Source organism: Larimichthys crocea, chromosome I (genome assembly GCF_000972845.2).
Source record: "Larimichthys crocea isolate SSNF chromosome I, L_crocea_2.0, whole genome shotgun sequence".
Lineage (NCBI taxonomy): Eukaryota > Metazoa > Chordata > Actinopteri > Sciaenidae > Larimichthys > Larimichthys crocea.
Window position 1 is genome coordinate 32,900,984 of NC_040011.1, and position 15,025 is coordinate 32,916,008.

Consider the following 15,025-nt stretch of genomic DNA (forward strand, 5'->3'; position numbering starts at 1 on the left):
ACGTTTCCAAAGTAAAACAGGGTGTTTTGAAACTAGGCTACATTTAAAAAGCAATAGAGGCACTGAAAGTTTGAAAACTTACCTTGGCAGCTTGCAGGGCTGTTCACTCCACTCTGCAGCAGCGTGCATAGCGGGTCTTCACAGAGCTACCCTTGAACGCCTGTCTGTAAATGACGCTGGATGCGTATCGGCCGTATCGGCCATGTGTATCGGCCGATGCCGATACACCTAGACAACGCTAATATCGGCCCGATATATCGGCCGGCCGATATATCGGTCGACCCTTACTGTGAAGCCAGGGGTCATCGAGCTGCGAGTGAACGCACAGTCTATCGTCTCTGGCAGCAGTACGTACCAAATGTATTGCCAATGAAACCAATGTCAGACCTATGCTGGACTTGTCAGAAGAACAGTGATTTATTGATTAGGGCTTCAAAACAAGACTTGGGGGAGAAAAAGGCAGCACTTGCAAAAGCTGAGGAACATCTGCTGCAGGCCACAAAAGAACGCTCATGCTACAACTGCAAGGTCCAGGAGTGTCGCCAAGTTTTAGCTGAGAATGGTATCACCAAGCTGATGGTGCCTGGGAACACTGCACCACATGCATCACATGATTTTGAGGTAATTTCTTTTACTTTCCCTTATAGTAGTTATCAGTTTATAAATTAGTCATTCTTGTGCAAAGCATGGACATGGTTGAATAGTAGAAGTCAACTTACAGAGCACTGACTTAAATAGAGATGTTATAAAGGTACTGCACAGTAATATTATGCCCTCACTGCCGTTGATTTTACAGGAAGCATAATGTGTTGACAAAATAGAGTAAACAATTGCACTTTCACTACAGGTTCACTACAGCTTTGACTTCGCGCAGCAGCTACATTATCCTCATGACCCCATGCAGCCAGGACCCATCTTCTTCAAGACACCTCGTACAGTAAGTGTGCAGTCTTCGGCGTCGTAACAGAAGGACTTCCACAGATGGTGATCTTTCTTCTAGATGAGGCAACTGTAGTCAGCAAAGGGGCCAACTGTGTGATCAGTCTTCTTGACTATTTCTTTGACAATTATGGGGTGAAGGAGGCCCGCTTGCATCTACATGCAGACAACTGCACAGGTCAAAATAAAAATAATGCCATGGTTCAGTACCTTCTCTGGAGAGTTATAACAGGCAAGCATCAAAGCATAACCCTCTCATTCATGTTAGCCGGTTTGCTCCTGATTCAATGTTTGGCCTGTTCAAACGCAAATATAGGCATTCAAAGGTTGACTGCTTGGCTGATATTAAGAATGTTGTGCGCCAGGCATCTCCTAGTGGAGTGTTGATTCCCCAGCTCTGTGGTGATGAGGTGGGAAATGTCTTCGTCCCCATGTATTGCTGGGACATCTACCTCTCACCGTTTTTTAAGAGGCTCCCATCCATCTACCTACTCCATCACATTGAGTGTAGAGTGGATGGGAGTGTGATTTGTAAGACCTTAGCTCAGTCAGAGCCAGTCACACACAAGCTGCTTAAGTGTAACCTTGATAATGTGCCTGTCAAGAAACCCATTGCTCTGCAGCCTGAAGGCCTTAGTGATGACCGTAAAAGGTACTTGTTCAAGGAGATTTGCGAGTTTGTAGCAGAACAATACAGGGATGTAGTGTGTCCGAACCCAGCAACAGAGGAGAGTGTCGCTGTTGTAAATAACAATACTGTCTGTGCAGAGGTGATTCCTGCTTAGTCCTTAACACGTTGTGTGTGGGAAGACCAAAAAAAAAACCGGCGTGGGCTTGCCAAACGAATGAGACTGGCTTAGAGTGTTGTAAACGTTTGTAAATGTACACTGTACAATGTAAGATTTTAGCAAATTCTGACTTTTTTTTTTTCATATTATCCTGCATATAATCAAATGCACATGAGGTTGATATGTAGCCTATTTATTATATGTGTAAATGTAAATACTGTAAATTTAAATATTGATGTAAAAATGTATTCCAAGATTTTGGCGATTTGACTTTTTTCTTTCCATTATTCTGTGTATAGCTCAAATATTACACAAATGCCCATGAGGTAGATGAAATGTAGCCTATCTAATGGTTTTACTAATAAAATTGCACAATTTATTTTTAAGTAACTGGATTTGTGTTTGACGATTGCTTCCATAATCAATTTCTTGTGGTACCACTCCCCTATTCATTTCATTGTAATTTGTATGCTTTTTTGTCATTCAACATCATAATAAATAGATAAATTTTCCAAAAGTATCATAATTTTTCCATATATATGTCATATCACTTGAAATTACAGGAGCTTTAATTTGGTATATGACACACAGTCAGGATAATTATGATTTAAAGATGCATCAGTGTTGAAAATGTTTGTGTTTTTACAGTGGAATTTCTCAAAAACCTGTTTTTTTAAGCCCGTATTTAACATAATCTTTGACATGGCCGTACTCTGTCAATATTAAAGATATCAAAAGTGAAATTTTTAGAATACATTCTTTAAATTATATACAACTGATTTATGCATAAAGTAGAGATCCACCAAAAAATGACTTTAGCTGGGTTATCATAGGCAGGGTAACATATATTATGGCATACCGTTCAGGAAATTAAACCTTTGAATATATTGAATGAAGTCTGAATATATTGAATGAAACCTTGAATATATTGAATGAAGTCTGAATATATTGAACGAAACTTTGAACACAGTGGTCCCTCGTTTATCATGGGGGATACGTTCTAAAAATAACCCGCAATAAACTAAATCCGCAAAGTAAGTTTTACAATTATTATACATGTTTTAAGGTGGTAAAACCCTTAACCACACACTTTTATACACCTTTTTACACAAATTTTGTACAGTACTACACTTTTATACACCTTTTTACACAAATTTTGTACAGTACTCCCTTAGTTAATCAGGACGCAGAACACATAAGCGGTTCTCCCTTAGCCAATTTAGGACGCAGAACACAATGCGCATTCATACTGTACAGTACGTTTTTAAAAAAAGCATGCAAAATGACACTTAAAAAATCTGCGAAACAGCAAGTCCGCTAACAGTGACCCGCGTTATAGCGAGGGACTACTGTATATTGAATGAAACCTTGAATATATGGAGTGAACCTTGAATATATTGAATGAAGTCTGAATATATTGAATGAAACCTTGAATATATTGAATGAAACCCTGAATATATTGAACGAAACCTTGAATATAATGAATGAAACCTTGAATATATTGAATGAAACCCTGAATATATTGAATGAAACCTTGAATATATTGAATGAAACTTGACTGACGTCAGACTTCACGGCATCTTGTGTAACGTGTGGATGCTATAGAGTCAGTCCGCTCACAGTCTCGTTGCAGCAATATTAAACTATGAGGACATCATTAACACTGCGTGTACGGGCCCAAATCCCGCCGATACCCCTGATCAATACCGTTTTCCTGACAAGGACATAAAACAGGCCAGGCAGCTGTTTATCAGGCCAACCTCAGCATGCCTTCAACCTCACAGGAGTGTCCTACAACACCCAGTGTACAATCTCCACCCGTACACAAGAAAGGGTCCAAGACACTGTATGGTTAGCTTGATATAGTTTTCAGGTGATTTAATGAAGGTAAAACACAGTGAATGGCCATGCGTAATGGCGCTGCTCTCTGACGCAACACTTCTCCAGGACTGGAGAAGCTGCTGCGGCTACAGGGATTTCATGAACTGAAAGAGAAGCTCTTCATATATTGTTTAGATACAATAAGAATCACCCACATCCATAGATCAATGCAGGGTGAATATTTAGTTTAGTATTGAACATATTTTATGATCCGCGACACATTGTCAGCTTTGGGCACACTACTCACACAGTGGACTGCGGACAGAAAGACAAATGCATAATGAGATTATGGCGAAACCTTATGCCTGTTGTAGGCCTGCCACGGTTAAAAATTGAGCAAACTTTTTCGTCAGAAGTATGGGCAGGGTATTGGGCAGGGGTATCTGGAGGATTTTGGCATGCATTCACCAGTGTATTTATCATGTCCTCATTGCTTAATATCGCTGCAACTAGATTGGGGGCGGCCTGACTCATTCTCTTTCGCTTTTACAGACTGTTACACAAGATGGCTGCAGACACTGCCGTGAAGTCTGACGTCAGTAAAGTTTCATTCAATATATTCAAGGTTTCATTCAATATATTCAGAGTTTCATTCCATATATTCAAAGTTTCATTCCATATATTCAAAAGGTTCATTCCATATATTCAAAGTTTCATTCCATATACTCAAAGGTTCATTCAATATATTCAAGGTTTTTATTCCATATATTCAGACTTCATTCCATATATTCAAAGGTTCATTCCATATATTCAATGGTTCATTCAATATATTCAAGGTTTCATTCCATATATTCAGACTTCATTCCATATATTCAGACTTCATTCCATATATTCAAAGTTTCATTCCATATATTCAAAGTTTCATTCCATATATTCAAGGTTCATTCCATATATTCAAGGTTTTAATTTCCTGAACGGCATGCCATACAGATGTAGCAACTTAAAAGTTCCCCCTGTTTCCGTGACGGGACCGTGACGGGGCCGTGACTGGTCCTTGCAGGTCCTTGAACGGTCCTTGGCTGGCCCGTGACGTAATGTAATCCCCCGCAATGACGTAGTCAGTGAGGGCCCGACTTGAAACGCCCCTAGCAGTCTTTTGAAAACCAGCTGCAATGCCTCATTTGTCCACGGGGAGGAGCAGTGATGTTCCGCTCTCACCCGTACTGTCTAAACTAAGACACATCTGAACAGATCGCTGGGGTGACGGTGACCCGATCAGCTGAGACAGAGCACAATCATGGATGTTGGTTAGTGGTGCAAAGGATCATCACGATCCGTCATACGCCCCACACAGCACCAGTGTTCTGCGATCGGTTGATGGGAAAAAAACAGTTGTGATAAGATAACACTGAGGCACCGCTGCAGCCGCAACCCATGTCATGCACAACAAAATCATGCCAACATAAACTTGTTATTAAAGAAAACTCCGCCCGTAACTGTTTTTAAGAGTTATATCTGTTTGATGCTTCTGAAGCCTGCAGTATAAAACCATTCGATTTCTGAATATTCCTCTGAACGCCATAGTGGCCATATTGATAGTACAGTATACTGTACAGTATGATGGGTACTGATGTCCAGCTGTGGCTTTCACTACATGCCAGATTAGAAGGGAGCGACAGAGAGAGAGAGTGCGAAAGAGAGAGCTTCAGTAATGATGTACAGTGAGACGAATAACCTAGATGTTATTGATTTGGTAACAGTTAACCAATACTAATAAAATACCTCATAACATTAATGTGACTGTCGAAAGCTGGGCGCAGAGGAGACCACCGGGGTCTGGCTCCGTCCAGCATGGACTAAACACAGCACGGGCACTTCAGAAACTTCAAACGTCAATTAAGCACAATACGACCGTTTAGGTTTTTGTTTTGTAAAGAACTTTGTTTTGCATTAAAACCACAGGTCTCTCAGACTTCTCCTAATATATGTATGTATATGTAAATATATACTGCAATTTATTTAACCAACTAACTTGACTTATTTCACACTTGATTCACCCATAATTCTTTCCATTTACGCTTTTAACGCATTTAGCCTATGGTCACTGTTTAAATCAACAACATCTAGGCTATTCTTCCTCACTGTACATAATTTACTAAAGCTTCCTTTGCACCACTAGCCAATCCATGATTGTCTGTCCTGCTTTCCGCTCGATTTGTGTGACACGTGGGGGAAAAAGGCCCATCAAGTGCAAACAAAAGTTGATACCTACATAACAACGGGCTTCCAAAGGGCTGTTAATACCAGGTATTCCCCTTTTTAAATGGCGTCTCACCAACGATCAAACCGTGATCAAAATTCATAGGAGTATTATGTGTTGTTATTCTTCATTCTTTTTGCAAAATTTTAGGGTAGTTTGTTGTTTGCATGCAGATGAGCGAGAGAGATGCGCGAGCACAAGAGAAGAGACGCTTCAGTAATCTTGTAAAGACTCGTGTGTGGCCATCATACTGTAGATTAATGCGCCAATGCCGGCCCGGCATTAGCGCGATCAGCTGTTCCGAGTAAACCAAGGCAGCTGTCCAGGTGGAAGCGGCATTAAAAACACGAGAAAACTCAAAACTTTCTAAAAACAACATTGCTAGAGAGATCAGGACTCCACAGAGTTACAGCGAAGAAAATAAAAATGAACAAAAAGAAAAAAGTCAAAAAGCGACCTCAAGGCTGGAAACGTTTGAGAATAGATTATGTGATTATTTTTTATCGCCTATAGAGTCTCACGTTAACGCAGATAAGCCCACCACTGTAAAGACAGAACAGACTAGATGTTTGATTGGTGATGTGGGGACTGTAGTATAAAACCTTAAATTTAATTTCACTTCATGAACACGCTCAACTCAACGGCTACTGTATAGTATGCAGTAGTCAAACCAGCTGCATTTTCCGCCTGTGATCTTTGACCCTGGAGACCAATAAGCCCGTTACTGTAAGTGCAAACAAAAGGTTGAGCAACGAGAATGCTACGAGGTGTGTAAGCTCCGTCATCTCCAGGTAGAACAATGTTAAATAAGTTTCTGTGGAGAGCGCCATCTCTGGTCATACCCTGTAATCACATGAGTGGGTGGAGTTACAGTAAAAAATAGACACGCCCAGGAGAAGGAGGGGGGTCACTCCGGTCACGGGACTTTGCAGGGAGCCAGCTGGAAGTCAGCTGGAAGACGGCTGCCATTCAGCTGGCGTTCAGCTTGAACGGGAACTTTTAAGTTGCTACTACTGTAATATCTCAAGAATTCCTACCAGTGGCTGGATAATGCAGGACTGACAGACAGCACAGAGGCACTAATTATGGCAGCACAAGAACAGGCCATAAGCACAAGAGTCATAGAGGCCAGGATCTACCAGAGTAGACCAGACCCAAGATGCAGACTGTGTAAAGAAGCCCCTGAGACAGTCCAGCACATAGTAGCAGGGTGTAAGATGCTAGCTGGATCAGCGTACATGGAGAGGCACAACCAAGTGGCTGGGATAGTATACAGGAACATCTGCAACAAGTATGGAATAGAAGTACCTAAATCCCGATGGGCCACACCACAGAAGGTGGCTGAGAACAACAGGGCTAAAGTGCTGTGGGACAAGGGTTGCGTGGTCCCCGTGGTAGTGGGGGCAGTAACCCCCAAACTGGATGGAGGATGACACGGATACCACCCCGCCGGGGTGAGAAGGAGATGCACATAGCATAGTTTTCAAAAAAGTTTGCGTTTACATCAACCCGCATAATTACGCCATGGAACGCCATCATAACAACGCCAAGCCCATGGAAGCCCTTGCTTCCATGATCATCGTCATAGCAAAAGGCAAACATTGCACTTTTGGCGCATCAGCTGCCTAAAACTCGATTCGTTTTCAGAGGCGAATTCACCGTTTGCATGTAAAAGATACAAACGAAGGGAAATGTCTTCGTTTTTTTAAAATACCCGTGTACGTGTAAACGGGGCCTAACAGCTGCCATTGGATATTTCTTAGCTAAAGATATGCAACCTATTAATACAGTCGAGGGTGAGGGTTTCAAGAAGATGCTTATTGCTTATTGATGCTTATTATTATATTTATTTTGTTCCATAAATACAGAGAATTTGCAGAGCAGCTGGATCCATAGTTTATTTTGGATACATTTATGTTTTTCTATGCCTTATTTAATGTTCCATAAAGTATATTTATTTTATTGATTTAATGCTTTATACATTGCAAAACAGCTGTAAAGTACACATTTGTAGCCAAAATGTATTTTCAATTTGAATATTTAGCATAAGGAATAAATAACAAAGTGTTTTTTGTAGGGCTGTCAATCGCTTAAAAAAAATTAACTAATTAATCGCAAACATTTCTGTAATTAATTGCGATTAATTTATCAATAAATGTATCAATAAATTAATTGCATTTTTCTGAGACTGAAGCTTATAATGAATATTTATTTATGTAAAATGATCAAATTATTGTAGAATAAACACAGAGAAAGTATATTTAAATTCATTCAATTTATTGGCTTAAGGTCCACATATGCACAGTGCAAATAGAAAAAAGCCAGAATGAGAAAATATACTGACGAGTGCCACACTCCTGTAGTGTAGACTGGCGAGGTCCCGTGGAGGTAATTTCAGCAGGGTGTTTTGCTTTAAGGTGATATGTTAAAGTCTTCTGTGGAATTTAAATTCGGCTTTGCAAACTGTGCAAATTACCTTGTTTTTGTTCAACGAGCCATCGGGCAACTTTTTAAAATTAAATGTTCCCCCTAAAAGTCTATCCTTATCCATCTTTCCGCCATAGACTCTCCTTTAGTTAGGATAGATCATAGACATATACATAGACGCGCACTGAGCACGTTGGTCCGTTGCTGCGATACGTTAACGTGTCCGCCATATTGGATGTGGCAGATCTGCCCGTAAACTAATACAAGCAGGGCCGGTTTTAGCTATGGGCAATGTAGGCAACCGCCCAGGGCGCAGTCTCCGTGAGGGCTTTGAGTTAATGCCTCTTATACACCCATTCACACAAACACTAATATATCTGGGAAACAAAGCTCTACTTTGCCACATCCAAAATGGCGGCGACATCGACGTACGATTCAGCATTCAAAAAGGTTATGGGTCAGCCGCCACCGGAAGTAAACAAAACTGCGTTAATTGCGTTAATTTATTTTAACGCGTTAATTGTTTAAAATGAATCGACAAAATTAACGCGTTAATTTTGACAGCACTAGTTTTTTGAGAGAGAGAGAGAAATGCTGAATAAATGCATTGTGAAACTCAAAATTAATCATTTGAATAATCAGGATTTCAATATTGACCAAAATAATCGTGATATTGATTTTTTCCATAATCGAGCAGCCCTTATATATATATATATATAGATAGAGAGAGAGAGAGAGAGATGGAAAACCTCACTGTGCATCATTCATACTGGAAACATCACTGAAGAAATAATCCCTAAACTGTTGACAGCAAGGTCTGTGGATTATAAGAGTAACCATGACGTTTTTTTAACCCTCGTGTGGTATTAGTATTGTTGTTACTTAGCCAGTATTTATGGGTCTGGTGGACCCGCTAGAGTTTTGGGCTTTTAAAACACCACAATCCAATAATTTTCTTTTAAAATACTCAACAGATGTTTACTACATGCCAATTACAAGTTATATGAACAGCAAACATGGTCAATATTTGCTCTTTGTTAGATCACATTTGTGAATTAAAAAGGAAAATCAGTTATAATCAAGAGGAGTGAGTGGAAAAACATTTACAAATGAAGAAAGATGTTTCACAACTATTGATTTTTATTCATTTGAACTTCATTAGACATTGAACACATAAACAGCATCATTCTCAACACATGAGCCCCATTAAATTTTTTGCCTGTCTTTGCCTATACCAAACATGAGGGGCAGAGTTTTATGGTGTGCGTGTTGCATATGTATTTTTTGCACTTGCTGCAAGTGTATTGTGTTTTTCTGTCCATCTTGGGTCTTCAGAGTGACTGTCAGACTCTGAATTCTCAGAAATATGGTCTTCATATTCTGAAACCTCTTCCTCGATCTCACCATCTGAAGCTTCTGTCTCTTCTAAAATCAATTGGAGGGCCCTCTCAGCAGAAAATCTTTTAGCCATCTTGATAAGTCATGATAAGTGACCACACTGGCAGAGTCATATTTATAGTGTTACACCCCATTTGCAGGTGTAATAATGAATTGAGAAAAAAAAAAGTTTGGTTCCCGCAAGATGAAAGGGGAAAGTGTGCGGGAATAAAAGAGTAGATGGTGTTTGAAGCACACAAGCACGCACGCACACACACACGCACGCACACACACGCACGCACACACACACACACACGCACACACACACGCACACACACGCACACGCGCACACACACACACACACACACACACACACACACACACGCACACACACACACACAGCCACACACATACTTGTGCAGGAGCAGGAGGGGCAGAAAACACTATCAGTAGCCCAAGAAAGGAGGAAGACAGAGTGGGGGTACACAGGACCTACACGTTCCACACTTTTATTAGCCCCGGGTCCAGTGGACCCAAACACCCTGTATGTAATATAAATGCGTAGGGTGGGTTTATAGTATGCGGTCAGAGAAAATGTGTTTTGATTTATGTTCTTCACAGAAAATGAGCCAAAGCCAATGAATTTCAGGTTGAAAAAATAATTAATTGTTTCATTTTTCTTTCGATGAAAACTGAAAACGGGTCCCACAGACCCGAATACCATACAAGGGTTAAAGGTATCAGTAGCTCAAATAAAGCTCTCTGTTTCAGAAGCAGATATGTCAACGTATGAGTATACACTTACTTGGCTTTCCTGGATTTCAGAAGAGCCGGTAGCTGCCTGAGGAGTCTTTCATCACATCTCGTGGATACTTCCATCTCAAAACTATCTCTCATCCCTTCAAAAGCTCTGGTCCTTTGGCTTATGAAACTCCACTGCATATTTGTGACTTCACTGACTGGACTGATGTTCAACTTCTGAAACTTCTTGACTTCACTCAGTAACACCTGGCTGTCGTACTCCCTCAGACAGTGGAACAGACCAACGGCGCTGTCTGACATAATGTTCTCCAGAAGCATCCTCTTGGTGTAGGCAAAGAGCTGATTACTGGACTCCAACACACGGCGTTCCTTAATGAGGCCAAAGATGAAGCGAAGGAAGACATCCATCTTTCCTTCAGGGTTCTGTAGCGCCTGCTCCACCAGATACTGACAACGACCAGACCGGAGCGGATTCGCTTCCATGTTATCTATTTCAGCGGATGCAGCCAAGAACTCCTGAATGCTCGACTGACCAAAGCGAAACACTGTGGTGTTACGCAGCCCCTTCTCTTCTCTTAACACAAGTGGACACTCTTTGGAGAAGGCCGATGCTTCCTCAGGACTTACATTGCCCTCTTTAAGATCATGCTCATATATTACATTATTCTGGTCCATCCGATGCAATGCCAGCATTCCCAGCTTGGAAACAATGACCGGGTTTGATGTTTGGACCAGATTTGTGTATATCTGGGTTAGATTCAAAGGACTGAATTTAAACTTATCAACAGTTTCTACATGTTTCTTCAAAACATTTGCCATGATGCTGCAAATTGGAGGTATCTGACAAAGGAAGTCCAGACTCCTTGATACTTTCACATGGTCGATGGCCTTGTTGGCGAGATCTACATTGCCGATAACCTCCCTGAAGTGCTGCTCCTTCTGTTCATCACTAAACCCTAGAACCTCGGTCACTTTAAGCAAAAAGGACTCAGGGATTTGCGTTGCCGCTGCATGACGGGTTGTTATCCATATATGAGCCTTAGGAAGCAAATTTCCTCTGATCAGATTGGTCACTAGAATATCCACTTTGGAAATCTCCAAAATGTCATTCACTCTTCGACAGCTGAAGTTTAGCGGGAGATGATATTCATCCAGTCCGTCAAGGATAAACCACACGTTGTTGTTATTTAATGTGGAAACATCAAGCTCTTTTAAATCTGGATAAAATGTCTGGAGTAGTTCAATTAGGCTAAGTTTGTGTTTTAGCACATTTAACTCCCAGAATGTGAGAGGAAACAGGAGTCGGATGCCATGGTACCAGTTCTCCTCGGCCCACTCAAGAGCACATCTCTGCACCGTTGTGCTTTTTCCAACTCCACATACTCCCAAAGTGATGACTGTTCTTTTGCTGCTGTCATGTTTGCAGTCACACAATAAAATACGTGCGACTTGGGCAGGTGGAAAAGAAAGCAACGTGTCAAGGTTGGACTTGTCAACAAATCTAAATTCATGTTGTTGCAAAACTGAGGCGTTGAGCGGCCGAAAGCAAAGTCTTGAAGGAAGTAACGAGTTTGACAAGTGTGCCTCATTAAGTTCCTGATATTTGTTCTTCAGTGCATTTCTGAGACAAATTTGGAGATCCATCAGGGAGGCAGTGGTTCCTGAAAAGACGTAAAGACGGAAGATGTAAAAAACAAACATCATCCATGCAATACAGCAACAATTGTTTTGGTTATGACGGTCTTATTTCTTTATCAAATGAGAATGTTAGTGTGTCAACAGCAGGTACACAATGGTGTTTAGGCTCCTGCAGAGATGTAACCTAAATCTATATTGATTTTAATGAAGGAAAACATATTACAGACTGCCAACTGACTGGCTGGCTGTATTCTTACATTTAAACACAAAATCCTCTCTTTACTACAGTTGTACACTTAATCAAATATGAATCATGTTCAAAATTTTGGCTTCGCGCAATTAAATAAAAGTGATCATCTACAATATTGTTATTTAAAATCAAAGAACTAAATATTAGATTAAGCTTTTCCTAAACTAACAGCCTGGAGGAGAAGGCAAAGAGCTAGACCCTCAAAATAGATCATCATCAGAATATTTCAGATTCCGGGCAAGTAATGCTAAGCAGGAACACATTATATGCAAAGAATGCATGAGGCAAAACAAAACAAACTGCAGCACGATGAATGCGTTAAGGCCAAGAAGAACAATGTCGCTAGCATTCTCTCACTGAATGACTCAGACCACAGTAGGTTTGCAAAATTCCGTGAATTTTCAAAGGTGGAAACTTTAGTGTCATTGCACAAAGTAACAAATACTTAGACAATGAAATGCAGTTTAGAATTGATGAGAATTAGAGGGAATTTATAGAAAAATACATGGGAATAAACATGCAGCGTTGTCCAGACTTTATGCAAGTACACTTAAATATCTGCTATCGCATGCACATAGCACACTGCCTACTGCAGGGCTGTTGAGGCCACGCCCCCTACCTGCACAGGTGATTTCTGTACCTGGACTACACTTTAGAGCCCAGAGCACATAGAGACTATTGAAGACACACATTTGAGTCTGTTGACTGCATAATATTGTTCAATAAAAGAATTCAAACTTGATAAAGTTCTACTTACAAATAAATCTGTTGAAATGTCATGTTTTTAATTTCTATTATTTTGCATGTCTGCTTATGACAAAACAAAATGTTTATATTTATGTTTCAATATGGCACAGTTTGTTTAAATTTCCTCCAATTTCTAGTTCCAGTCCGATATGGATTATTTCCAAAATTCACAGCTTAACTTCCCATTGAAAGTTTCTGGAAATGTACTTTTTTCGAGTCAAACCAGCTCAGATCTACAGTATCTGACGTTAGATCACAAACTCCAAACAAATAAACTCCATCTTAGCAAAAATCTGAGTTCTGTTCAAAAAACACACATATACACACACACAGCATTTGCAAGCAGCATTGTAAGAGAACTGCAACGCATTTTAAATGTAGGGCAGGAGTGGAAATGAAACCCTAAAGCTCTGATAGCTGTGAAAGTGTAGCACAGTTGTGTAACTTTTGCGGTTTAGGGTCTCATTACACTTGATGTACAACCACCATCATAACTTTTGCTTTTATGAACGCAGGATTTAATGTGGCGTGAAGTCAGCTTGTAGATTTGGTTCCCTGGCATAAATAATATCTAAATATCTGCATTATATAAAAGGTACCTGTGTTCGTCTATGATTTATGTTGAAGATAGTAATAAGAATAGGTTTATGATAAAGATAAGACACGCAGTGTAATGAAGCAATGAGAAACTTCCTGTAAGTTTCAGTAAGTTTTATCTTAAGTTTCTTCATTTGGTGCGATGTTTTTGTTAATTTCCGAGCAGGAGAAAGTGAAAGTGAAAGAGTGCTGAGCCACAGTTGGTGTAAAACATTCAAACTTCTGAGTTAAACTTTCATTTTAAACTCACTTTAGGACTTTTATTTAACGAGACGTCACACGACGACTGAAAGTGATGTTAGCTTAGTTAGCTTCGTAGACAAATGAGGAGTTAGCCGTAAAGCACTCAGCTAACTGTAACTTTAAGGTTGTTGTTGAAGCTGCAGCTGGTGCAGGTTTTCTTTTCTTCTTCTTACTCACCTTAAAAACAAATGCATGAGCCTTCCTGTGCAGACAGCAGCACACAGGCGTTCAGGTCAGATGTCACAGAGGAGTCCGCTGATGGTCCACTAAAGTTCGGCCAAACAAACAAACAAACAAACAAACAAACAAACAAACACTGACGAGGAGCTGATGGGAACTGTCCGCCGTCATATGCGACACACACAGAGGACACGCCTGCTTTAACATGACGGGTCTGTGTGCTGCCCCCTACTGGACAGGACTCTGCATGACAGGGCTGACCGCTGGAGGCTCATAACAAAGGAGCAAAAAACAGCAGCCTTCAAACATGACACACTACTGGATCATGTCAATATACACTGCCAAATAGGACCTAACATAACCAGTCTTGAAGCCAGGCTGAGGAATCAGTTACAACCTGCATTCAGCATATTAATATGAACATGCAAAACATAGTTTAATTCATGTCACAGACACATCATTTGTACAAATGTGGGACTTTCTCTGTCAGACCTTTATCTTTTTTACCTCTCGTTCTCTTCATGCATGGAGAGTTTCCCAACAAGAGAGAGCAGGTTGAATGAAGTGTCCTTAAACTGACAAAAGGTTTGCACTGAATTGAAGGTATTCCAATTCAAGTCTATTCGAGATACCCAAGAGATGCTCGCCATGTTTTCATCAGCGCTAAATGACTTTACCCAAGGGTTCCCAAACTTATTCACGTTCAGGACCCCCACATGAGATGCACATTAGACCAGAGACCCCCAATCTAGAGGATTTTGTCTTAAGGAAAGCCCTTTGAGCAATTTTTAGGTTCAAACTAGGATCACTATAAATAAGTTAAAATATTCTATTCCTCCTTCCACTGTGAATCCTCAACAACCCACTCAAGGTGCCCTGTTGGTCCCCAGACCCCAGTTTGAAAACACACAGTCCATTTTTGTTGTAGTTTTTACAGATCATTTGTCTCATTCCCAACAAGAAGTAGCAGCTGGTCTCGTTTGTCGCTTTTAGCTC

General features: G+C 40.5%; 1 protein-coding gene across 1 annotated transcript in view; it reads right to left on the reverse strand.

The window, feature by feature from the left end:
• LOC104939828 (NACHT, LRR and PYD domains-containing protein 14) overlaps positions 1-14,188 on the reverse strand; it is a 38,944-nt gene extending 24,756 nt beyond the window's left edge. Inside the window, exons 1-2 of the mRNA XM_019279257.2 lie at positions 14,027-14,188; positions 10,418-12,035 (exon numbers count right to left, since the gene is read on the reverse strand). Coding sequence (XP_019134802.1) covers positions 10,418-12,018 — 1,601 coding nt within the window. The 5' untranslated portion in view covers positions 12,019-12,035; positions 14,027-14,188. The remainder of the gene's footprint in view (positions 1-10,417; positions 12,036-14,026) is intronic.
• Positions 14,189-15,025: the final 837 nt, after the last annotated feature.